The 26018-nt window shown below is 38.2% G+C and overlaps 1 protein-coding gene across 6 annotated transcripts in view; it reads left to right on the forward strand.

Moving 5' to 3' along the window:
• The window catches only part of EXTL3 (exostosin like glycosyltransferase 3), a 132376-nt gene that overhangs the window by 73169 nt on the left and 33189 nt on the right, over positions 1–26018 (forward strand). For all 6 annotated transcript variants that reach the window (XM_086703783.1, XM_086703785.1, XM_086703784.1 and 3 more), the window contains 2 exons: positions 19885–19983; positions 21543–24171. In XM_086703783.1, coding sequence (XP_086559909.1) covers positions 22024–24171 — 2148 coding nt within the window. In that variant the 5' untranslated portion in view covers positions 19885–19983; positions 21543–22023. The remainder of the gene's footprint in view (positions 1–19884; positions 19984–21542; positions 24172–26018) is intronic.

The following is a 26018-nucleotide window of genomic DNA, read 5'->3' on the forward strand; positions in this document are numbered from 1 at the left end:
TATAGCCTGCATGGCAAGAATTTTTTTTTTAATATTTATTTATTTTTGAGAGAGAGAAGAGTGAACACAAACAGGGGAGGGCCAGAGACACTGTCTGTCTCACACACACACACACACACACACACACACACACACGCACGCACGCAAACAAACAATCCGGAGCAGGCTCCAGGCTCTGAGCTCAGAGCCCAATGTGAGGCTTGAACCCACAAACTATGAGATCATGACCTGAGCTGGTCAAATGCTTAACTGACTGAGCTACGCAGGTGCCCTGGTAAGAGTAGTTTTTATGCTTTTAAAGGATTGTTAAAAAAAAAAAAAAAGACTAAAGAAAACATTCTATTTATGTAGACTGTATGTGGCTCCCAAACCCTAATATATTTACTTTCTGGCTCTTTACTGAAAAAATTTCCTGTCCCTAAACTGGATAGATCTGAGGAAATTTCCAGAAGGTAGCACAAAGGACAAAGAAAATATAAAAGAGAGGTTTAAAGACATGGAGAATGGAATGAGAAATTCTGACATGTATCTAGTCATCTAATAGGAGTTCAAGAAGGAGAGAATGAGGGATAGGCAATATTCAAAGAGATGATGGCTAAGAATTTTTTAGATTAATGAAAGACATGAATCTTAAGAATCAATGTTTAATGAATGCTGAGTGCCCCTTCCCCCACTACCCCAATTGTACATGTAGACACCTGCAGAACCCCACAAGTGAAAAGATATTTTATTACAAATTTTTTTTAATGTTTATTTTTGAGAGAGAAAGAGACAGAGTGTCAGTAGGAGAAGGGCAGAAAGAGAGGGAGACACAGAATCCCAAGTAGGCTCCAGGCTGTGAGCTGTCAGCACAGAGCCCAACGTGGGGGTTGAACTCGTGAACCATGAGATCATTACCTGAGCTGAAGTCAGATGCTTAACCGACTGAGCTACCCAGGCACTGCTGAAAAGATCTTAATGACCAGGATGAAAAGTCTGATTATCCATAAAGTACAACCGTTAGACTGACGTTTCACTTCTCAGCAGCAGCAGTGATGGAATCCAGAGGATTCTTCACTCTTGGTGGAAAAGAATTGTGAACCTAGAATTGTCTATCTAGCTAGATCATCATTTTGATTTAGGGTAAAATAAAGTATTTCCACATAAAAATAGTTTATCACCAGTAGTCTCTCACTGAGGGAACTACTTAAGGAAAATGAAAACCATAGGGTGGGAATGAAATGCAAAAAGGAATGGAATTCTGAGTAAGGAAATTGGTAACTATGTGGGTGAATCGAAACAAGCATGAATCCTATTAGTAATGATAAGGGCTAATATTCAGCATAAAAACAAGGTGGAGCTAAAATATCAGTCAATAATGACATGAAAGTCAAGAGGTAGGTCAGTATAGGTGAAGATCTTTTATTTATTTTTTAAATTCTTTAATGTTTAATTTTTGAGAGAGAGAGAGAGAGAGAGAGAGAGAGAAAATGAGTGAGGCAGGGGCAGAGAGAGAAAACAGGCTCTAGGTTCTGAGATGTCAGCACAGAGCCTGACGTGGGGCTCAAACTCATCAACTGTGAGATCATGACCCGAGCCAAAGTTGGATGCTTAACCGACTGAGCCACCCAGGAGCCCCAAAGATCTTTTGTTAATTGAGAAGAGGGAGGAAATATTAGAGATACTGTTAAACTTTTGACTTAGGAATGCATGATATGGGGAGTCTGGCTAGCTAAGTCAGTAGAATATGTGACTCTTGATCTCAGGGTTGTAAGTTTGAGCCCCACATTGGGTGCAGAGATAACTTACAAAATAATAAAATCTTAAGAAAAAAGAATGTATGTTACATTTTAAGAGTTAACCTCTTAAAGATAAGTTGAGTATTAACTTATAGACTGGTAGAGGGGTTAAAAAAGAACAAAAACCTTGATAACAGAAGATAAGAAAGGGGTGAGGAGCATAGAAAAACATAACACAGATTAAGAGTGTTATAAGTAAATCTTAATGTATCACAGTGTAAGTGGATCAAACACTAGTTTAAAGACAAAGATTATTATATTGGAGTTTTATTTAAAAAATGAAGTCTTGTTCTCAAATGTTTGTAAGAGGTACCTGAAACACACGAATATGGAAAGTTTGCTAGAAGAAGAATGGAGAAAGTTCAGCTAAGCAAATATTAACTAAGACCTCAGTTTCTGGAAAGGTGGACACAGCCTAAGTGACCATCAACAGATGAATGGATAAACAAAATGGTGGTATACGCATACAATGGAATATTGTTCAGCCATAAAAAGGAATGAAGTTCTGAGACATGCTACAACATAGACAAACCTTGAAACATAATTATGCTAAGTGAAATAAGCCAGGCACATAAGGACAAACATTGTGTGATTATATGAATATCTAGAATAGACAAACTAATAGAGACAAAGTTAATTAGAGGTTACTAGTGGCTTAGAGGAGAAGCAGAGTTACTGCTTAATGGTTACAAGAATTTCTGTTTGGGGTCATGAAAAAGTTTTGGAGATACATAGTGATGATGGTTGCACAACATTGTGAATGTAATTATTACTGCTGAGTGGTACACTTAAAAGTGATTGAGATGGCACATTTTATGTCTTTTATACTTTTTTACCACACAGTAGAGGAAAAAGGGCCTAATGGACATTCTAGAACTGAAAAATATAATACCTAAAATTAAGAATTTATTGGATGAAATTAATGATAGACTAGATATGGTTTGGTGAACTCAAAGACAAGTCAATTGAAATTATTCAAACTGAAGCACTATTAGATGAAATAAATACTGACTTAGAGTAAAACAGGATAAATTGATGGAGAATGTGAGATTAGGCATTATGGTTTGTTATGGTCCAGTACTAGAGTGAAGGCAGAATAAAAGGGATAAATACAAACATTATTGTAAATTATTATTATTGCTGTTATAAATATTATTACTGTGATTATTATAAGAAAAAATGAGTATAGTTTGGCAGGAGGTCAGATGTGGACATTGTTGGAGGAATTAACTCAAAGACTACAATATGCTAGATATCATGCAAGGTTTTTTTATTTGCTATTTCTAATTCTCATAACAGTCCTAAGCATGACTGTTATCTTTTTGCTGATTAAAAAACTGTGCCTCAGAATGGTTAAGTGACCATCTAATAGCTTGTAAAGCTGGGATTTGATCCCAGTCTTGCGAGCCCTGAAGTCTGTTCGCTTTCCTGTATATCACATTGTTTTTAGTTGGAAAGACTGGAAGAATGTAGTATCATGGGCAGCACTGAAAGTTATTGGAAAGATGAGGTATTTGGAATCATGATGGTGATATATATCCTAGGAGAGGTATCCTTCAGGGAGTTGGAAATATTGGTCAAGTAGTGCAAAGCAGAAAGGCTAAGGTTGGAGTATTAGCTCTGGGGGTTGAAGCCATTTAAGTGGCTGGATTCATTACTAGGTTAAGTTGAAAACCATGGCGGGCAGCATTTTCCATATGAAATAGGTAGAATACTGGTTTGTTTTGCCAACAAAGCAAAAAGGGTGAGTAAATTGGGGAATTCGGTAGAACACCAGGAAGTATGGTTTCATGAGAAATTAAGTAGAATGTAGAATGAGAAAGTGATCAGTGATATAATTCATTTATTTAACTGATGTTTATAGAGGACTTATAAATACACTGTGCTGGGTACTGGTGATATAGCAGTGATCCAAGCAAATGAGATTCCTGTCCTCAAGGTCTTGGTGGGGAAGATAAATAATAAGTAAATAAATGAAAAGATATGAAGGAAATAAATAGATCAGTGCCGTAAAGTGTCAGGAGGTAAGAATGACTACCTTCAATGGGAACAGCAAGGAAGTTAAGAACTGAAGGATGAGAGTCAGCCAGAGAAACCCTGGGGAAGAGCATTTGAGACTAAACAGATGGCAGATATAAGAGTTCTGAGGCAGTAAAGAGCTTGGTGTAGTTAAGGAATTGAAAGGAGGCGAGTTTAGCTAAAGTTGAGGGAGTGGAACAATGATGGCAAATGAGATTAATTAGATAGGTGGTCAGGATGCAGTTACAAAGGGCCTGGCAGTAGAGTGGGAAGCCACTGAAAATTTTTAAGGACGGGAAAGACATGGTTTGATTCCTGTTTGTTTTTTTAACTAATATGTAGTAGACATAAAATATTCTGTTAGTTTTAGGGGTACATCATAGTGACTTGATATTTTATCCCCATGGTAAGTCTGGTTACTGTCTGTCACCATACAAAGTTACTACAATATTATTGATTATATTCCTTATGCTGTACATTATATCCCCATGACTTACTTATTTTATAACTAGAAATTTGTACCTCTTAATCCCCTTCACCTATTTTGCCCACCCTCAACACCCATTCAGTCCCCCTCTGGTAATTAACAGTTTGTGTCCTGTATCTATGAGTCTGTTTCTCTTTTGTTTTGATTGTTTTGTTTTTTAGATATATGTGAAATCATACAGTATTTGTCTTTCTGTGTGTGCCTTATTTCACTTAGCATTATACCCTCTACGTCCATACATGTTGTCTTTGATGGCAACATTTCATTCTTTATGGTTAAGTGATATTCTGTGTGTGTGTGTGTGTGCGTGTGTATACACACCACATCTTTATCCATTCATCTATTGATGGACACTTAGGTTGCTTTCGTAATCTTGGCTATTGTGAAAATGCTACAGTGAATGTGGGGGTGCATATATCTCTTCAAATTGCTGTTTTTGTTTTTGTTTTTTAATTTCAATTAATTAATTTATTTTTTAAGTTACATCCCAGTTAGTTAGCATATAGTGCAATAATGATTTCAGGAGTAGATTCCAGTGATTCATCCCCTATGTATAACACCTAGTGCTCATCCCAACAAGTGTCTTCCTTAATGCACCTTACCCATTTAGCCCATCCCCCCTCCCACAACCCCTCCAGCAACCCTCAGTTTGTTCTCTGTATTTAAGAGTCTCTTATATTTTGTCCCCCTCTTTGTTTTTATATTATTTTTACTTCCTTTCCCTTATGTTCATCTGTTTTGTATCTTAGAGTCCTCATATGAGTGAAATCATATGATATTTGTCTTTCTCTGACTTATTTCGCTTAGCATAATACCCTCTAGTTCCATCTACATAGTTGCAAATGGCAAGATTTCATTCTTTTTGATTGCTGAGTAATACTTCATTGCATATATATACCACATCTTCTTTATCCATTCATCTGTCGATGGACATTTGGGCTCTTTCCATACTTTGGCTATTGTTGATAGTGCTGCTATAAACATTGGGGTACATGTGCCCCTTGGAAAGAGGATATCTGTATCCTTTGGATAAATGCCTAGTAGTGCAATTCGTGGGTCATAGGGTAATTCTATTTTTAACTTTTTGAGGAACCTCCATACTGTTTTCCAGAGTGGCTGCAGCAGTTTGCATTCCCACCAGCAGTGCAAAAGAGATCCTCTTTCTCCGCATCCTCACCAACATCTGTTGTTGCCTAAGTTGTTAATTTTAGCCCTTCTGACAGGTGTGAGGTGGTATCTTGGTGTGGTTTTGATTTGTATTTCCCTGATGATGAGGGATGTTGAGCATTTTTTCATGTGTCTGTTAGCCATCTGTTTGTCTTATTTGGAGAAGTGTCTATTCATGTCTTTTTCCCATTTCTTCACTGGATTATTTGTTTTTGGGTGTTGAGTTTGATAAGTTCTTTATAGATTTTTGGATACTGACCCTTTATCTGGTGTGTCATTTGCAAATATCTTCTCTCATTCTGTTGGTTGCCTTTTAATTTTGCTGATTGTTTCCTTTGCTGTGCAGAAGCTTTTTATCTTGATTAGGTCCCAGCAGTTCATTTTTGTGTTTTTATTTTCTTTGGATAAATACACAGAAGTGCAATTTGGATGGTCTCGTAGTTCTGTTTTTGAATTTTTTTGAGGAACTTCCGTACTGTTGTCCATTTTGACTGCACCAGTTTACATTCTCACCACATTTTCTTTTCTCTACATCCTCACCAACACTTGTAATTTTTCGTCTTTTTTGATAATACCAGTTTAATAGGTGTGAGGTGATATCTCATTGTGGTTTTGATTTCCATTTCCCTGATGATTAATGATGTTGAGCATCTTTTCATGTGCTTTTTGGGTGTGTGTGTATCTTCTTTGGAAAAATGTTTATTCAAATCCTTTGCCCAGTTTTTAATCAGTTTGGTTTTTTGATATTAAATTGTGTAAGTTCTTTATATAATTTGGTATTAATCTCTTATCAGATGTATGATTTGCAGATATCTTCTCCCATTCTGTAGTTGCCTTTTCATTTTGTTGATGGTTTCCTGAATTGCTCTGCAAAAGCTTTTTGGTTGGATATAATCTCAATTGTTTTAGTTTTTGTTGTCCTTGTCTGAGGAGACTGATCCAAAAAATATTGCTAAGACTGATGTCAAATAAATTACTGCCTATATTTCCTTCTAGGAGTTATTTTAGATCTTACATTCAAGTCTCATCCATTTTGAATTTATTTTTGTGTATGATATTTTTGTGTAAGATAAAAGTCCAGTTTCATTCTTTTGTACATAGCTGTCCAGTTTTTCCAACACCATTTATTGAAAATAGTATCCTTTCCCCATTGTATATTCTTGGCGCTTCTTGTGTAAATTGACCACATATGTGTGGGTTTCTTTCTGGGCTTTCTATTGCATTGATCTATGTGTGTGTTTTTATGCCAGTATCATCATATCTTTGTGGTATAGTTTGAAATCAGGAAACATAATACCTCCAGCTTTGTTCTTTCTCAATATTGCTTTAGCTATTTGAGGTCTTTTGTGGTTTTTTACAAATTTTAGGATTGTTTGTTCTATTACTGTGAAGAATGCCACTGGTATTTTGATGGGGATTGCATCAAATCTATGGATTGCTTTGAGTAGTATGGACATTTTAACAGTATTAATTCTTCCAGGGCACCTGAGTGGTTCGGTCAGTTAAGCGTCCGACTTCAGCTCTGTTCATGATCTTGCAGTTCGTGGGTTTGAGCCACGTGTTGTTGGGCTCTGTGCTGACAGCTCAGAGCCTGGAGCATGCTTCCAATTCTGTGTCTCCTTTTGTCTTTGCCCCAACCCCTGCTTGCATTCTGTCTCTCTGTCTCTGTCTCTGTCTCTCTCTCTCTCAAAAATTAACATTAACAGTATTAATTCTTCCAATTCATGAGCACAGAATATCTATTTATGTTGCCTTTAGTTTCTTGTATCAATGTCCTATAGTTTTCAGAGTACAGGTCTTTTACCTCCTTGGTGAAATTTATTCCTATATATTTTATTCCTTCTTTTTTTCCAAGAAGCTTATTGAAATATTTATTCGTAGTCCCACTGTTTTAAATGTATATTTATGGACTGTCCAGAAGCAATAGTTTCAGTACCCCTCAGACTCCTGGAAATGTTAAATGATCCAAGAAACTTTTGTGAAGGTCAAGTTTTCTTTTTTTCTTTCTTTTTTTTTTTTTTTTTTTTTTTTTTTTACTGAGGACATCCTTAGGTCACCTTTGCGCTCCTAGAAAAGATTCAGTTAGCAGCAGTCTGTTTCAAGCATCCATCTTTCACCTGCAAAGTTAATGATATTCATTTGATTTTTGCAGAGTTTTACAACTTGAAACAGTTATCAAGATCTAAACCTTAAATGGCACCTTAATTGGTGATGTGATTTCACACTGTGATAGGGCAGGCATACATGACAGTTATACAGTGAGGTCTCTCTCTTTTGCATGAGAGAAATCTCTGCCTGGCATACAGCTGATGACAAGTAAACTAAAATGTACTCAAACCAACCTCCCCATATCCTGGCATGGGAACACAGACTGGGAGCCTCTTGGGGACTTCTTGAGGTCTCCTGGACAATGTGGTCTGGGCCAGGCTGCTGCCCTCCACACATTCAGGTCATGGGACCCTCAGACTCACCCCTGGCCTAGTTGCCCAAGAGGCTGTGTATCCTGAACTACTTACCATTCCAGAACCCCCAGTGCAGCACATCAGCAGAGAGCAGAGGCAAGATTAAAAATGGCATTTTAGGGGCGCCTGGGTGGCGCAGTCGGTTAAGCGTCCGACTTCGGCCAGGTCACGATCTCGCGGTCCGTGAGTTCGAGCCCCGCGTCAGGCTCTGGGCTGATGGCTCAGAGCCTGGAGCCTGTTTCCGATTCTGTGTCTCCCTCTCTCTCTGCCCCTCCCCCGTTCATGCTCTGTCTCTCTCTGTCCCAAAAATAAATAAATGTTGAAAAAAAAAATTTAAAAATGGCATTTTATGTTTTCTTATGCAATTGTAAATGGGATTATTTTCTTAATGTCTCTTTACAATCGCTTGTTATTAGTGTATAGAAATGCTGATTTTTGTATGCTAATTTTGTATCCTGCTGCTTAACTGAATTCATTTAGTGGTTTGCTGGTTGAGCCTTTAGGGTTATGTGTGTGTGTGTGTGTGTGTGTATATATGGTATCTTATATGCAAATAGTGTTTTACTTCTTTTTCCATTTGAATGCCTTCTATTTCTTTTCCTTGCCTAATTGCTGTGGCTAGGACTTCCAATGCTATGTTGAATGTGTGGCAAGAATGGGCATCCTTGTCTTATTATTGATCTTAGAGAAAAAACTCTCAGCTTTTCACCACTGAGTGTGATGCTAGCTATGGGTTTGTTAAATGTGGCCTTTATTACATTGAGGTACATTCCTTCTATGCCCATTTTGTTGAGAGTTTTTTTTTTTTTTTATCATAAATGGATGTAGCATTTGTCAAATGCTTTTTCTGCATCTATTGAAATGACCATGTGCATTTTATCCTTTGCTTATTTAATGTGGTGTATTGTGTTGATTGATTTGTGAATGTTGAACCATCTTTGCATTCCTGGAATAAACCCCATGTGATTATGGTATGTGAACCTTTTTAACGTGTTGTTGAATTCAGTTTGCTAATATTTTGTTGAAAGTTTGTGCATCTGGATTTATCAAGGATATCATCCTGTTATTTACTTCCTTTTTGTGGTGTCTTTTTCTGGGTTTTGGTATCAGGGTAATGCTGGCATCATAAAATGAGTTTGGAAGCATTCCTTACTTCTTTAAGTTTTTTGGAATAATTTGAGAAGGATCAGTACTAGATATTTATTATGTGGTAGAATTCATGTGTAAAGCCATCCAGTTCTGGACTTTTGTTTTTGGGGGAGTTTTAAAATTACTGACCCGATTTCATTACTTATAATTGGTCTATTCAGATTTTGTTTCTTTGTTATTCAGTGTTGGAAGGTTATGTTTCTAGGAATTGATTTATTTTTCTATACTTTCCAATTTGTTGGTGTATAATTGTAAGTCTTTTATGATCCTTTTGTATTTCTGTGGTGTGAGTTGTAACTTCTCTTTCATTTCTGATTTTATTTATTTGGGTGCTTTTTTTCTTGAATCTGGCTAGAGGTTTATTGATTTTGTTTATCTTTTCAAAGAACCAGCTTTTAATTGATCTTTTTTTTATTGGTCTTTTCTGTTCTTTATCTTTGTTTCATTTATTTCTGCTCTGATCTTTATTATTTCTTTACTTTTTACTGACTTTGGGCATTGTTTTTCTTTTTTTAATTCTTTTAGATTATTTATAATTTGGGATTTTGTCTGTTTGTGTTTTGAGAGAGGCTTGCATTGCTGTGAACTTCCTTTTAGAACTGATTTTGCTTGTCCCATAGATTTTGGAAAGTTGGGTTTCTATTTTAATTTGTGTTAAGGTATTTTTAAAATGTTCTCTTTGATTTCTTCATAGATCCATTGGTTTTATTTTTTAGTAGCATATTATTTAGTGTCCACATGTTTGTGTTTTGGAATTTCTCGTTTTATTGTAACTAAATTCTAGTTTCATACTGTTAGTAGTTGGAAAAAATGCTTGATACGATTTCAGTCTTCTTGAATTTATTGAGACTCGTTTTGTGGCCTAACGTGATCTATCGGGGAGAATGTTCCATGTGTACCTGAAAAAAAAGTGTATCCTGCAGTTTGTGATAAAATGTTTTGTATATATATCTATTGAGTCTTTCTGTACAATGTGTTGTTTAAGGCCAATGTTTGTTTACTTGTTGATTTTCTGTCTAGGGGATCTATGCATTAATGTAATTGGGAGTTTGATGTTCCCTATTATTATTGTATTATTTTCAGTTTCTCCCTTTATGTCCATTAATACTTGTTTTTAATATTAAAAAAAATTTTTTTTTCAACGTTTATTTATTTTTGGGACAGAGAGAGACAGAGCATGAACGGGGGAGGGGCAGAGACAGAGGGAGACACAGAATCGGAAACAGGTTCCAGGCTCCGAGCCATCAGCCCAGAGCCCGACGCGGGGCTCGAACTCACGGACCGCGAGATCGTGACCTGGCCGAAGTCGGACGCTTAACCGACTGCGCCACCAAGGCGCCCCAATACTTGTTTTTAATATTTAGGTGCCCCTGTGTTAGATGTATAAATACTTATGCATGTTATGTCCTCATTTTGTATTGACCCTTTTATCATTATGTAGTGTCCTTCTTTGTGTTTTTTTACAGTGTTTGTTTTAAAATCTGTTTTGTCTGATACAAATATTGCTACTCCAGCTTTCTTTTCATTTCGTTTGCATGGCATGGAATGCCTTTTTCTATCTTTTTACTCTGAGCTTTTGTGTGTCTTTAGATCTGAAGTGAGTCTCTTACAGGCAGCATATTGGGCCTTTTTTTTTTCCTTTCACACTTTATCTTTTGATTGGAGCGTTAAGTCTCTTTACATTTAAAGTAATTATTGATACATATGTACTTATTGCCATTTTGTTAATTTTTTTATGGTTGTTTTTGTAGCCCTTTTCTGTTCCTTTCTTCTTTTCTTAGTGTCTTTTCTTGTGGTTTGATGGTTTTCTTTAATGTTATGTTTGGGTTCCTTTGTCTTTATTTTTTGTGTATCTTTTGTAGGTTTTGGTTTGTGGTTACCGTGAAGTTCATATGTATTGACCTATATACATAGTTGTTAGTCACTTAAGTTCAAATGCATTCTAAAAGCACTACATTTGTACTCTCCCACCCCCACCATTTTATGTTTTTGACTTCATGTTTTACATCCATTTTTTTTTGTATCCCTTACTATTTATTGTAGTTATGATTGATTTTCCTATTTCTAGTAATGGCCTTTTCTTTTCCACTTAAAGACTCCTTAACATTTCTTATAAGGCCAGTTGGAGTGAGCATGGGCCAAAGGATGCATGCAGCGTGTTACACAGGAGCTGCCTTGGTGGAACGGCTGGAGCTAGTGTGGGTTGGGAGTCTGGGATGTGCTGGGGAGGCCCTAGCAGGACCTAGAGCACCTGGACCTTGCTCTTGTTCAAACTATCAAGGTGGAAGGGCTCACTGGTGCCTCTGACTCCACAGAGCTCGAGCAGTTTCCCTCCTGTATAGTGTATGCTCAGGAGTTAATAAATGAATTTCCCTCACTTGTTGTGTAGTTGCCCTTTAAATCACTGTTTTCTCACTGTGACCTGGGGTACATGAGTCAGTGCACAGGCCCCTCAGTAACATTCCTCCCTACTGCAGCTTGATATTTTGTGGGTGGGGTTCCTGTCATTACAGTGTCTCTGTTTCCTACCCCTTTCTGTGTGTTCCCTCCATTGTTTGTTGTGTAGAAGTGTTTGTTGTTGTTGTTCAGTCAGCCCTTGATTCTTCTTCAGGAGGAATTGCTTTATATGTAGGAATAGATTCAGTGTGTCCTTGGTAGGAGGTGAATTCATGGTCTTCCTACACTGCCCTCTTGAACCACCAATATTCTAATTCATGTTTTGGAGTACCTGGCTGGTTCAGTCAGTTAAACGTCCAACTTCACTTCAGGTCATGATCTCACAGTTCATGGGTTCAAGCCCCACATCGGGCTCTGTGCTGACAGCTTGGAGCCTAGGTGGAGCCTGCTTTGGATTCTGTGTCTTCCTCTTTCTCTGCCCCTTCCCTGCTTGCGCTCTGTCTCTCTCTCAAAAATAAATGAACATTAACAAAAATTCTAATTCATGTTTTTAAAATGATGATTCTGGTTGCTGTGTGTAGAATGCATTGTAAAAGCAGGCTAAGGGGTGCCTGTGTGGCTCAGTTGGTTAAGTGTCCAACTTCTGCTCAGATCATGATCTCACGGTTGGTGAGTTCAAGCCCTGTGTCAGGCTCTGCTGACAGCTCAGACTCTGGAGCCTGCTTCGGATTCTGTGTCTCCCTCTCTCTCCCTCTCTCTGTTCCTCTCCCACTTATGCTTTCTCTCTCTCTCGCTCTCTCTCTCTCTCTCTCTCTCAAAAAAAAAAAAAAAAGATTTAAGAAAATTTTAAAGCAGGCTGACAAGTTAGGCATTCACTGCTGGGGCAGATGGTAAAGAATAAGGCAGGTTATATTGTAGTTGGATTAAAAAAAAAAAAACAACTCTGGAGATTGCTTCTTATCAGTGTTTCATTGACATTTATTTCTAGATCCTAATAACTTCATTGCCATTTTCCAGAGAATGACAGAGGAGACTGGGGGTTTTCTTTTTCTTTTGTGCTTGCAATAATTTAATTAGCTGTTTAGGAAAGAACGTTTATGCTCCTGGACATTGATGACAGTTTTGCTTTATTCCAATAAAAGAGATGGAACTTAATTGGAAGAAATTCTTTTGAATCATTATTGAATTATTGGTTCCCATTAGAACTTTTGTTTTTTTTCCTACCTGTGTTCATATAAGTTGGTAGCACTAGCAGTATTAGATTAAGTGTAGCCAGTCTCCAGATGACATTTAAAAAAACATTTTGTTTAGACTCTGTGTAATATATTTGAGAGTTCTAAATGTAAAAAATTACAAACATGTAAATGCAAACTATAGTATAATAAATCCCCTTGTATCCCCATCATTCAGTGTCAACAGCAGTTAGCTCATGGCTAATCTTGTTTCATCTATACTTCTAAACACTCTTCACCACCCTCATTCATCCTGTTTACTTTTAAGTGAATTCCAGATAAATTGTTTTCTCTGTAAAAATCTCAGTATATACTTCTAAAAGGTAGGAACTTTTTTTTTTTTTTTTTTTAACATTTCATTGTTTTGGTTTATTCCCTCTTCTTAGAGCACACAAATAGGTAACTATATATCTGGATGATTTGTCTTCAAGAGTGTTAATTTATGCCTCTTGTTCCAGTGTAATTATTGATAGCATCCCTTTTCACTTAAAAGGGTGTCTCTGTTTGAATGTTAAATTCTATGGTGATTGATATTGAGCATCTATCTTTTCATGTGTCTGTTGGCCGTCTGTATGTCTTCTTTGGAAAACTGTTCATTTATTCTCATTTTTAAATTGGATTGTCTGTTACCTTTTAGTTTTGTTGATTGCTTCATTTACTATGCAGAAGATTTTTATTTTGATGTAGTCCCAATAGTTTATTTTTGCTTTTATTTCCCTTGCTTCCAGAGACGTATCTAGAAAAATGTTGCAACAGCCAATGACAGAGACCTTATTGCCTGTACTCTCTTCTAGGATTTTTATTGTTTCAGGTCTCACATTTAGGTCATTCATTAATCCATTTTGAGTTTATTTTTGTGTTTGGTATAAGAAAGTGATCCAGTTTCAGGGGCGCCTGGGTGGCGCAGTCGGTTAAGCGTCCGACTTCAGCCAGGTCACGATCTCGCGGTCCGGGAGTTCGAGCCCCGCGTCAGGCTCTGGGCTGATGGCTCAGAGCCTGGAGCCTGTTTCCGATTCTGTGTCTCCCTCTCTCTCTGCCCCTCCCCCGTTCATGCTCTGTCTCTCTCTGTCCCAAAAATAAATAAACGTTGAAAAAAAAAATTAAGAAAGTGATCCAGTTCCATTTAAAAAAAATTTTTTTTAAACTTTATTTTTGAGGGGCGCCTGGGTGGCGCAGTCGGTTAAGCGTCCGACTTCAGCCAGGTCACGATCTCGCGGTCCGTGAGTTCGAGCCCCGCGTCAGGCTCTGGGCTGATGGCTCGGAGCCTGGAGCCTGTTTCCGATTCTGTGTCTCCCTCTCTCTCTGACCCTCCCCCGTTCATGCTCTGTCTCTCTCTGTCCCAAAAATAAATAAAAAAAAAAACGTTGAAAAAAAAAATTTAAAAAAAAAAAAACAAAAAAAAAACAAAAAAAAAAACAAAAAAAAAAACTTTATTTTTGAGAGAGAGACAGAGTCTGAATTGGCAGGGAAGGAGACACAGAATCTGAAGCAGGCTCCAGGTTCTGAGGTGTCAGCACAGAGACTGATGCGGGACTTAAACTCATGAACCATGAGATCATGACCTGAGCCAAAGTCAGATGCTTAACTGACTGAGCCACACAGACACCCCTCCAGTTTTATATTTTGCATATTGCTATCCAGTTTTCCCAACACCATTTGTTGAAGAGACTTTTTCCCATTAGATATTCTTTCCTGCTTTCTTGAAGATTAGTTGACCGTGTAGTTGTGGGTTCATTTCTGGGTTTTCTATTCTGTTCCATTGATCTAGGTGTCTGTTTTTGTGGGAGTACCATACTGTTTTGATTACTACAGCTTTGTAATGTAACTTGAAGTCTGGAATTGTGATACCTCCAGCTTTGTTTTTCTTTTTCAAAGTTGCTTTGGCGATTCTGGGTCTTTTGTGTTTCCATATAAATTTTAGGATTGTTTGTTCTAGCTTTGTGAAAAATGGTATTGGTATTTTGATAGAAATTACATTAAATGTGTGGATTGCTTTGGGTAGTATAGACATTTTAATAATATTCTTCTCTATGAGCAGGGAATATCTTTCCATTTCTTATGTCATTTTCAGTTTCTTTCATCAGTGTTTTATAGTTTTCAGAGTACAAGTCTTTCACTTCTTTGGTTAGGTTTATTCCTAGGTATTTTACTAATTTTGGTGCAGTTGGAAATGAGATTGTTTTCTTAATTTCTCTTTCTGTTGCTTTATTATTGGTGTATAGAAATGCAACAGGTTTCTGTACCTTGATTTTGTATCTTGTGACTTTACTGAATTCATTTATTGGTTCTTGTAGAATTTTTAGGGTTTTCTGTATCGTGTCATCTGAAAATAGTGAGTTTTACTTCTTCCTTACCAATTTGGATGTCTTTTATTTTTTTATGTTGTCTGATTGCTCTGGCTAGGATTTCCAGTACTCTGTTGAATAAAAATGGTGAGAGTGCACATCCTTGTGTTGTTCTTGACCTTAGGGGAAAAGCTCTCAGTTTTTCCCCATTGAATATGATATTCACTGTAGTTTTTTCATATATGGCCTTTATTATGGTGAGGTATGTTCCCTCTAAACCTACTTTGTTGAAGTTTTATCATTAATAGATATTGTACTTTGTCAAATATTTTTTCTGTGTCTATTGGGATGATCATACGGTTTTTATCTTTTTTCTTATTTATGTGATGTATAACATTGATTTGCAGAGACTAAGCCACCCTTGTATACTGGAATAAATCCCACTTGATCATGGTGAATGATTTTTTTAATGTATTGTTGGATTCTATTTACTAGTATTTTATTGCAGATTTTTGCATCAATATTCATCAAAGATATTGGCCTGTAGTTCTCTTTTTTTTGTGGTGTCTTTATCTGGTTTTGGTATCAGTGTAATGCTGGCCTCACACAATTAATTTGGAAGTTTTCCTTCCTCTTCTACTTTTTGGAATAGTTTGAGAATAAAGGGTATTAACTCTTCTTTAAGTGTTTGGTAGAATTTGCCTATGAAGCTGTCTGGTCCTGGACTTTTCATTCTTTGAGGTTTTTTTTTTTTTTTTTAGATCACTGATTCAGTCTCCTTGCTGCTAATAGGTCTATTCAAATTTTCTATTCCTATCTCAGTTTTGGTAGGTTATTTGTTTCTAGGATTTTATCCCTTTCTTCTAGGTTGTCTAATTTGTTGGCATTAGGTTTTCATAATATTCTCTTGAAATTATTTGTATTTCTGTGGTGTTGGTTGTTATTTCTCCTCTTTCCATTTATAATTTTATTTGAGTCCTCTCTGTTTTTTGATGAGTCTGGCTAGAGGTTTATGAATTTTGTTGATCTTTTCAAAGAACCAGCTGCTGGTTTATTTATCTCTTCTACTGTTTTTTTGTTTCTCTATCATTTATTTCTGCTCTAATCTTTATTGTCTCCTGTTGTTTGGGGGTTTTGTTTGTTCTTTTTCTAGCTCCTTTAGATCTAAGGTTAGGTTGTTACCTGTATTGCTGTAAACTTCTCTCTCAGAACTGCTTTTGCTGCATCCCAAAGGTTTGGGACCCTTGTGTTTTCATTTTCATTTGTTTCCATGTACTTCTTGATTTCTTCTTTGCACTCTTGGTTGACCCATTCATTGCATAGTAGCATGTTATTTACCCTCCATGTATTTGTGTTCTTTCCAGATTTTTTTTTTTTTTTTAATGTGTGTGTGTTTGATTTCTAGTTTCATACTGTTGTGGTCAGAAAAGATGCATGGTATGACTTCGATCTTTTCGAATTTGTTGAGATCTGTTTTGTGGCCTAATATGTGGTCTGTTTTGGAGAATGTTCCATGTGCACTTTGAAAGAATATGTATTCTACTGTTTTAGGGTGGAATGTTCTAATATAGCTATTAAATCCACCTGATCCAATGTGTCATTCAAAGCCATTTTTCCTTGTTGATTTTCTGATTGGATGATCTGTCAACTGATATAAGTGTCAGGTTAAGTCCCCTATTATTATTGGGGCACCTGGCTGTCTCAGTTGGTAAAGCATGTGACCCTTGGTCTCAGGGTTGTGAGTTCAAGCCCCACATTGGGCACAGAGCTTGCTTTAAAAATAAATAAATAGAGGGGCACCTGGGTGGCTCAGCTGGTTAAGTGTCCAACATCGCCCAAGTCATGATCTCATGGTTCATGAGTTCAAGCCCTGTGTTGGGCTTTGTGCTGATGGCTCAGAACCTGGAGTCTGCTTAAGATTCTGTGTCTCCCTCTCTCTCTGCCCCTCCCCTACTCACGTTCTGTCTCTCTCTCAAAAAATGAATAAATGTTAAAAAAAATAAAATAAAAAAAAGATAACTAGATAGATAAATAAGTAAAGTCCCCTACTATTATTGTATTACTATTGACTAGTTCCTTCATGTTTATTATAAAATGTTTTATGTATTTGGGTGCTTTCATGTTGGGTGCATAAATATTTATAATGTTATATCATTCTGTTGGATTGTCTTCTTTATTATTATGTAGTGACCTTCTTTGTCTCTTGTTAACAGTCTTTGTTTTAAAATCTGTTTTGTCTGATATGAATACTATGGCTTTCTTTTGACATCCATTTGCATGATAAATATTTTTCCATTCCTTCACTTTCAGTCTGCACGTGTCTAGGTCTAAAATGCATCTCATGTAAGCAGCATATAGGTGGGTCTTGTTTTTTAATTCATTCTGTCACCTATGTCTTGTGACTGGAACATTTAGTCCATTTACATTCAAGGTAATTATTGATAGATAGGTATTTATTGCCATTTTATTCCTTGTTCTGCAGTTATTTTTGAAGTTTTTCTCTGATTTGTTCTTCTCTTTCCCTCATGGTTTACAAGTTTTCTTTAGTGATATATTTGGATTCCTTTTTCTTTATTATTTGCATATCTATTAGTAGTTTTTAGTTGTGGTTACCATTAGATTTATGTATAACATCTGCATATAACAGTGTATATTAAGTTGATGGTTGTTTAAGTTTGAACTCATTCTTTACTTCTCCTCCATACATTTTAGGTATATGGTGTTATATATCCTTTTACTTTGTGAGTTCCTTAACTGTTTTTTTACAGAAATATTCATTTTTTTTTCTCTTGTTTCCTACTTTCATACTATCACTTTTGATATTTTCTTTCTACTTGGAGTCCTCTTTAATATTTCTTGCAGGGCTGGTTTAATGGTCACAGACTCCTTTATTTTTTTGTTTGTCTGGGAAACTTTATCTTTCCTCTATTTTGAATGATAGCTTTGCTGGATAGCGTATTCTTGTCTGTAGATTTCTCCCATTTGGCACTCTGAATATATCATGCCACTCCCTTTTGGCTTTCAGAGTTTCTGCTGAAAATCCACTGATAGGCTTATGTGGTTTCCTTTGTATGTAACTGCCTTCTTTTGTTTCTTTAAACGTGTTTTCTTTATCACTACCTTTTGCTATTCTAATTACAATATCTCTTGGTGTGGATTGCCTTCTGTTGATTTTGTTGGGGGTTCTCTGTACTTATTGGATCTGGATATCTGTTTCCTTCCCCATATTAGGGAAGTTTTAAGCTGTGATTTCTTCAAATAAATTTTTTGCCCCCTTTCTCTCTCTTCTTCTTTTGGGACTACTGTAATACTAATGGTATTATGTTTGATGGAGTCACTGAATTCCTTAAGTCTGTTCTTGTTTTGTGTAGTTTTCTTTTCTCTCTTTTGTTCATCTTGATTACTTTCTATTACTCTGTCTTCTATGTCATTAATTTGTTCCTCTGGTTCTTCCAACCTGCTGTTCATTCCATCAAGTGTGTTTTTAATTTCATTTATTGAGCCCTTTATCTCTGCTATGTTATTCCTTATCTCTGTGTTAATGGTCTCAGTGATGCTTTCCACTCTTTTCTCAAGTCCAGCTAGTATCTTTAGGATCATTACTTTAGATTCTCTGTCAGGCATGTTACTTATATCTGTTTCACTTATATCTCTGGCTGTGGCTTTCTCCTCTTCTTTCATTTGGGACAGATACCTCTGTCTTCTTATTTATTCTAATTCTCTGGTCCTGTTTCTCTATGTTAGGAAAGTCAGGTATGTCTCCTGTTCTTGAGGGTAATGGCCTTATGAAGAAGAGATCTAGTAGTGCCCTGCAGTGTAGTGTCCCGTGTTCCCCAGGGCCTAGCACTTCAGAGAGTGTCTTCAATGTGTGCTGCATGTGCTCTGCTATTGTGTTCTGGTCACTTTATCCTTCAGGCCAGTTGTCTGCAGAGGCTTTCTTTGTCTGTTGTGAGCAGTGTTTCATCCCTGGCCTGAATGTGGTGAGTTCTAACTAGATGTGCTCTGGTCTGCTTATGAAATGAGACCTGTTACCACTATTGCCTGAACCAAGGCCCTGCAAAACTCCCAGGTTGGAAGATGTGGTGTGGGCAGGGGGTTATGCCAGTCTCCTGGGGTAGGGGTCCTGCTGAGCTGGGATTGAGGGCAGTTCCACCTGAGCTTGAGGGGTTGGGGGCTTGGTGTAAGCAAGTTAGGTAGGGAGTGTCAGCGGTGTGCCGGTTCCTGCAGGTGACTCTGTGCTTATGCTGAGGTGCAGGGGAGAGAAGTGGTGCAGGTCAGTTCCATTGTTCCCAGAGAGGTCTCTCTGCAAATACTACCCAGGCTCTAGGATGAGCAGGTAACCTCCCCACTGTGTGCTCCAGGTGCTCTTCAGATTGATGTTTCTACTGAAAGTCCACTGACTGTGCCCTGCCCTCTCTCTAGGAATAGTCCCAATGCCCTTTGGCCTCTCCCTTAGTCTGTACCCTCCCCCCCCAGCCCCCCCCCCCCCCCACTGTTAAAACTCCAGGCTTTAAGCCCCACCAATTGCAAGAATTCATGACATTCGGCCCCTCTCGCTTTCCGAGCCAATTGCTATGGGAATTTGTGTTCCCTGTGTCCTGGTCTCTCTTGCCCTTCTGTGGCTCCCCACCCACCACAGTGGCCAGGATCCATTTCTCTCACAAACCATGTGTCCACCCTTCCTGCCTTCTCTACCTTTAGTTGTAGAGTTTGTTCTTCCAGCCTTTAGGTTTATTTCTGGGGTATTGAGGACGATTTGGTGGTTATCTAGTTGTGTTCATGGGATGAGGCGAGCCTGGGGTCCTCGTACTCCCCCAGCATCTTCCCCTTCAGTAAATACATTCTTTAATAATGCCTTTAGTATTGAGTATTTTTCTAATAGCATGTCACTTTTCTATTTTCTATCAGGAGAGCAAGCCCTGGACCCGGAGCTCACTATTTTAAGAAATTATATACTGAAGTAAAATGCTGCATGAGTTAGAGAAAGGAAGGATCCAGAAACATATGGTAAGGAGGGAATGAATCAACTGAATTTCCTTGATTATGCATTCCTTTTTTTCTTCCACTTAATTCTTTCTTTGTTATAATTTATTTGTAAGGTGTAGAGAATATTCTTTTGAAAACAGGAAGAGAAATTTTTAACATTTGATTTAAAAGGATAATGCTTTAGAAATATTGACTTACATTTTCTGGGATATTTGGTTAGCTGTTAATTATCCAACTTTTGATCCTCCAAGTTTAAGCTTTTTTGTGATCAATAGTTTTTGTTTTTTGTTGTCATTATTCTCTTATTCTGCTTACTCAAGCCTTTTATTAACATTGGCAACTTTTTTTTATTTAAAGGAGAGGTGATTCTATCCCAACTTTAATAATTTTACACCTCTAACAAGCGTAGAAGCTAGAGAGAAGATTGAGCACCTGTGATATGCTACTTATACTACCCTGTAGTAGTGTCCTTGCTGTTTGTTTATTTTATGTCTTAGGTTAAAGGAGGTTCCACAAGGTTGAAGATTATTTTGCATTCTCGCTTCTCCTGTAGTTATACTGAACATGTTTTAGACATGTTAAGAGTATGGTAAATACTTTCTGGAGGAAATAAATGAAAGGAATTGGGAATATTCTTTGGCGCAGAATATTATGAATTCAGTTCTAGATATGTTGAGTTCAAGATGAAAGCAAGTGAAGAGCTTTTGTAGCCTGCGATAGTAAAGTTGGTAAATGAACAGGAGTGAGAATGTTGTTTCAGGATTTATTAGCTGAAAGTACTCTCATATTCTCTGTCCTTTCTTGTCATAGCAACACAATATATTGTTTCTGTCTCAGTACACTTATCTCCATTTGGGGAGATTAGGAAACTGAGGTATAAGGTTTGAAAGCAAATCTGTCTCCAAAGGAGAAGAAATAATGCCCCTCATTTCTAAGTATAGTAGTCTTTCTGAAAGACCAAGTTACTATTTATATTTTAAAGAGGAACACTTGATGTCTGCTAGCATAAGATAAATGAGAAGCAAACTAGGAAATACATTTTGTCTCTGGATTAATGCACCTACTACTGGGTAAAGATCAAAAGAGTTCTCTTCCATTAATTTCAGCTCTGACTGTAAAGCCTTGAGCTTTTTAGAGTCTTTTTTTTTTTTTAAGTGGTTCAAAAGGAGGCTCATGTTAGGAATGAACATGACTATCAAGGCTGGACAGGATGGTGTTTCTTTCCATTTAGAATAACAAATTGTCACATACATCTTTGCCCTCTGTTAAATGTTGTTGATATCCATTTTATAGAGCTCTAATTCTGCCCTGTATCTTGTTAAATTGGAGGACGGGGTGTGTCTATGTGTATATAAAAACTGAAGTTGTTTTTGGACGCTTACCCATTTCTTATTAGCCATACTGTAAAATATCCATACTAAGACAACCTGAACTGAACTTAAAATGTTCTGTGAGACACACATCAGTGTTCCAACTATTATTTTACCTTTTCAGATTTAAGCATTTTCTAGACACTGGGGAAGGGTGGGGTTGTCGCACATAATCTTTTCAAGACTTACATGGTTCTCTTTTTTTTGCAGGCCTCATTGTTGGCAAGGACATCGATAAGAGGCTGACATTCATTTCTGTTCTAACCAGCTACTTTATAACTGTGAATAGTAACTATGCATATTTGTTGCTCAGCAAAACCAAGGAACAAGAGCTATGGCAGTTGAAAAAGTCTGTCTGATTCCAGGGTATTTTTCCTGGGTTTCATCATCAGGGACCTTCTCCTTTTCATCTCATCAACAATGTGGTACCTTTTACCATTCAGTAAAGATTAAGGACATGTTCTTTGGTCAGCAACCAGAACTTAAAATCTGCTGGAATAAGGTCAGAGACCATTTCAATTACAGCTGAGGAAAATGAAATTTCCATTTTATTTGGTGCCTTGTACAGGGAACACACTAACTCTTAACAGAAAGGTCTGAGTGAAAAGAGATTGAGTTCGTCTAATAGAAACTCATGGTTATGGCGAGTGACCCAACGTGATTAGAGGGGGCAAGAGCCACACAGGAACTCATGACGGGCTATACCATGTTGCGGAATGGGGGAGTGGGGAATGGAGGTCAAACTTGTATGTTACGGTGGTCCAACCGGATCCGACTCACGTGGCTCAGTTTCACGCTCTTCATCATTCTGGTTTTCTTCCCCCTTATTGCTCACTATTATCTCACCACTCTGGATGAGGCTGATGAGGCAGGCAAGCGGATTTTTGGCCCAAGGGCTGGTAATGAACTATGCGAGGTAAAGCATGTGCTGGATCTTTGCCGGATTCGTGAGTCTGTAAGCGAAGAGCTCTTGCAGCTGGAAGCCAAGCGGCAAGAGCTGAACAGTGAAATTGCCAAGCTGAATCTGAAGATTGAAGCCTGTAAGAAGAGCATTGAGAATGCCAAGCAGGACTTGCTTCAGCTCAAGAATGTCATTAGCCAGACTGAGCATTCTTACAAAGAGCTGATGGCTCAAAATCAGCCCAAACTTTCTTTGCCTATCCGATTGCTTCCAGAGAAGGACGATGCTGGTCTTCCTCCCCCAAAGGTCATACGGGGATGCCGGCTGCACAATTGTTTCGATTATTCTCGCTGTCCTCTCACCTCTGGTTTTCCAGTCTATGTATATGACAGTGACCAGTTTGCCTTTGGCAGCTACCTGGATCCTTTGGTCAAGCAGGCTTTTCAGGCTACAGCACGAGCCAGCGTTTATGTTACAGAAAATGCAGACATTGCCTGCCTTTATGTGATATTAGTGGGAGAAATACAGGAGCCAGTAGTGCTTCGGCCTGCTGAACTTGAGAAGCAGCTCTATTCTCTACCACATTGGCGGACAGATGGACACAACCATGTCATCATCAATCTGTCGCGGAAGTCAGATACACAGAATTTACTATATAATGTCAGTACAGGCCGGGCCATGGTGGCCCAGTCTACTTTCTATGCTGCCCAGTACAGACCTGGATTTGACTTGGTAGTGTCACCACTAGTCCATGCCATGTCAGAGCCCAACTTCATGGAAATCCCACCACAGGTGCCAGTTAAGCGGAAATATCTTTTCACCTTCCAGGGTGAGAAGATTGAATCACTGAGATCCAGCCTTCAGGAGGCCCGCTCCTTTGAAGAAGAAATGGAGGGTGACCCTCCAGCCGACTATGATGATCGTATCATTGCCACCTTAAAGGCTGTACAGGACAGCAAGCTAGATCAGGTCCTGGTAGAATTTACCTGCAAAAACCAGCCTAAACCCAGTCTGCCTACTGAGTGGGCACTGTGTGGGGAGCGTGAGGACCGCTTAGAATTACTGAAGCTTTCCACCTTTGCCCTCATTATCACTCCTGGGGACCCTCACTTGGTTATTTCATCTGGGTGTGCAACACGGCTCTTTGAAGCCCTGGAAGTTGGTGCTGTCCCAGTTGTGCTGGGGGAGCAAGTCCAGCTTCCCTACCAGGACATGCTGCAGTGGAATGAGGCAGCCCTGGTGGTGCCCAAGCCACGTGTTACCGAGGTTCATTTTCTGTTACGAAGCCTCTCAGATAGTGATCTGCTGGCTATGAGGCGGCAAGGCCGCTTTCTCTGGGAGACGTACTTCTCAACCGCTGACAGTATTTTTAATACCGTGCTGGCTATGATTAGGACTCGCATACAGATCCCAGCTGCTCCCATCCGGGAAGAGGCGGCAGCTGAGATCCCCCATCGTTCAGGCAAGGCGGCTGGAACGGACCCTAATATGGCCGACAATGGGGATCTGGACCTGGGGCCAGTGGAAACAGAGCCGCCTTATGCCTCACCCAAATACCTCCGCAACTTTACTTTGACTGTCACTGATTTTTACCGCAGCTGGAACTCTGCTCCAGGGCCTTTCCATCTGTTCCCCCACACACCCTTTGACCCTGTGTTGCCCTCAGAGGCCAAATTCTTGGGCTCAGGGACTGGATTTCGGCCTATTGGTGGTGGAGCTGGGGGTTCTGGCAAGGAGTTTCAGGCGGCACTTGGAGGCAACGTTCCACGAGAGCAGTTCACGGTGGTGATGTTGACTTATGAGAGGGAGGAAGTGCTTATGAACTCTTTAGAGAGACTGAATGGCCTCCCTTACCTGAACAAGGTCGTGGTGGTATGGAATTCTCCCAAGCTACCGTCAGAGGACCTTCTGTGGCCCGACATTGGCGTCCCCATTATGGTAATAGAAAAAAGCAGTTTGTTTTACTGCATGAGATAGCATTTTACTCCTTAATCCTTTTTCCAAATATATGTAAAGTGTATCTTTATAGATATACTTTTTCCCCCCCATACAGATTTCCTTTCCCCATGGAATTTCTGCTTGCTTCTTTTTCAGTCCTTTCAGGCCTTGCCAGTTCCATTTCTGCTACTCACTTCCTCTAAATCTCCTAAGACTCTCCAAAACTGAAATCCATACTGGCCTCATGAAGGTTTACAAAAGCCCTTCAGTTACCCCATTGATGTTTTCTGTGTCATAACAAACATGTTGATGAGAACGATGATGACAGAGCTATTAGTAAGCACCTGTGATTTCAGGGTTTATAGAATTTAGGATTTATAGAACTTACATTACATTATTATGGTCTCTTCACTTTATGGAAACTAAGGCTTCGAGAGATTAACTGTTCTGCCCAAGGTCATGATTAATAAAGGACAAGCTGAGCTTTAGTGTCTGATTCCAGAAGCTGCATTTTTAATCACCTTCCCGTTTTAGCAGGAAGACCCATTTCTTTATCAGGATATTATAGAAGTCTTTGGAAGGATTAGAGTTGGGGGTTTGAAATATTTGGGAGTTGGAGATCCTGCACCTTTTCTATGGTCTCTTACAGGTTCTTTCTCAGATTCTTTACTTTATCTGTTGTGACTTGGATGCTGTATTTTACAGGAAAAATAATAATCTGTTATGTAGAATAGGGCTTTAGTTCTGAGTACTTTGTTTATCCACCTTCTGACATAAATTTGACCTTAGCAGATTACCCATTTATCTTAAATGTGAGGCCTTAGAGCAAGTCATAAGCAAACAAAGTTCCAACTACTTTGTTTCCAGAAAAGGTAGCAAAGATAGGCAAAAGTGCTGGTGGGCCATCCATTGCCAAAAGCTTGCTTAAGAAAATTAGTGTAGTTTTTAGGAAGAACTTGTCTGAAGGGGAATGTTTGGACTAGACCAGTGTTTTGAAAATTTATATCAAGAAACTAATTCATGTGAAGTATTTTCTAAGCAGCAGCATGGTATAATGTTAGGATAGTATGAGTTTTGGATTAATATAGACCTGGGATTAAGTAGTCCTTTTGGATCTTTGATGAGTTAATTAACTTCTTTGACTTATGGATTAAACAGAAAAATAATATAATACAAGTAAGGAATCTAGAAAGGTGCCTAATAATTTTTTGATTCCTACTTACCCTTTCATGTCCAAGAAGATGGGAGGCAGTATGGATATCTGTCTATGTTGTGGACGGGTTAACTCACTTCACTGATAAAGGCTTCTTGTATCCTCTGCATAACAGCTCTTACTACTTGCTTTCTCCTGTACAAATCTTTAAAATTGTCTTTCTTATTACTGCTGCTATGTGCTTACCGCCACTGCTCATCTTTTTTCTTTTCTTTTATTTAGTTAATTTATACTCTGAGGCTCTTCAAAGACTGTGTAGTGTTCTAAAAACTTTTGATCCCAGAATTTATCTTGTATATTAAGATAAGTGTTATAAATAGGGAGATTTCTTTATAAGATTTCTTTCCAAATAAATTTCACTTTTTTCTTTCTCAGTTACAGCTTCTTAAATGTCATTGAAATTAAAAAGAAAAAAAGCATTTGTTCTGTGAAAGGTGGATGCTGCTCAAATAGAATAAATAAAGCAGCCTTTGTTTTCCTTTTTTCCTGAGTTTTCTTTGAATTTGATAGGGTTGTAGAGAAGCTGATGCCACCCTGTTAACAATGACTGAAATTAGTTAGAGAACTTAACAGAACTAATCCTCTCTTTTAGCTCTGGTGGGAAATAAGTACTCCTCTTTGATTACTGGGCAGC

This window comes from Puma concolor, chromosome B1 (assembly GCF_028749965.1).
Source record: "Puma concolor isolate L17-30 chromosome B1, mPumCon1.1.hap2, whole genome shotgun sequence".
Lineage (NCBI taxonomy): Eukaryota > Metazoa > Chordata > Mammalia > Carnivora > Felidae > Puma > Puma concolor.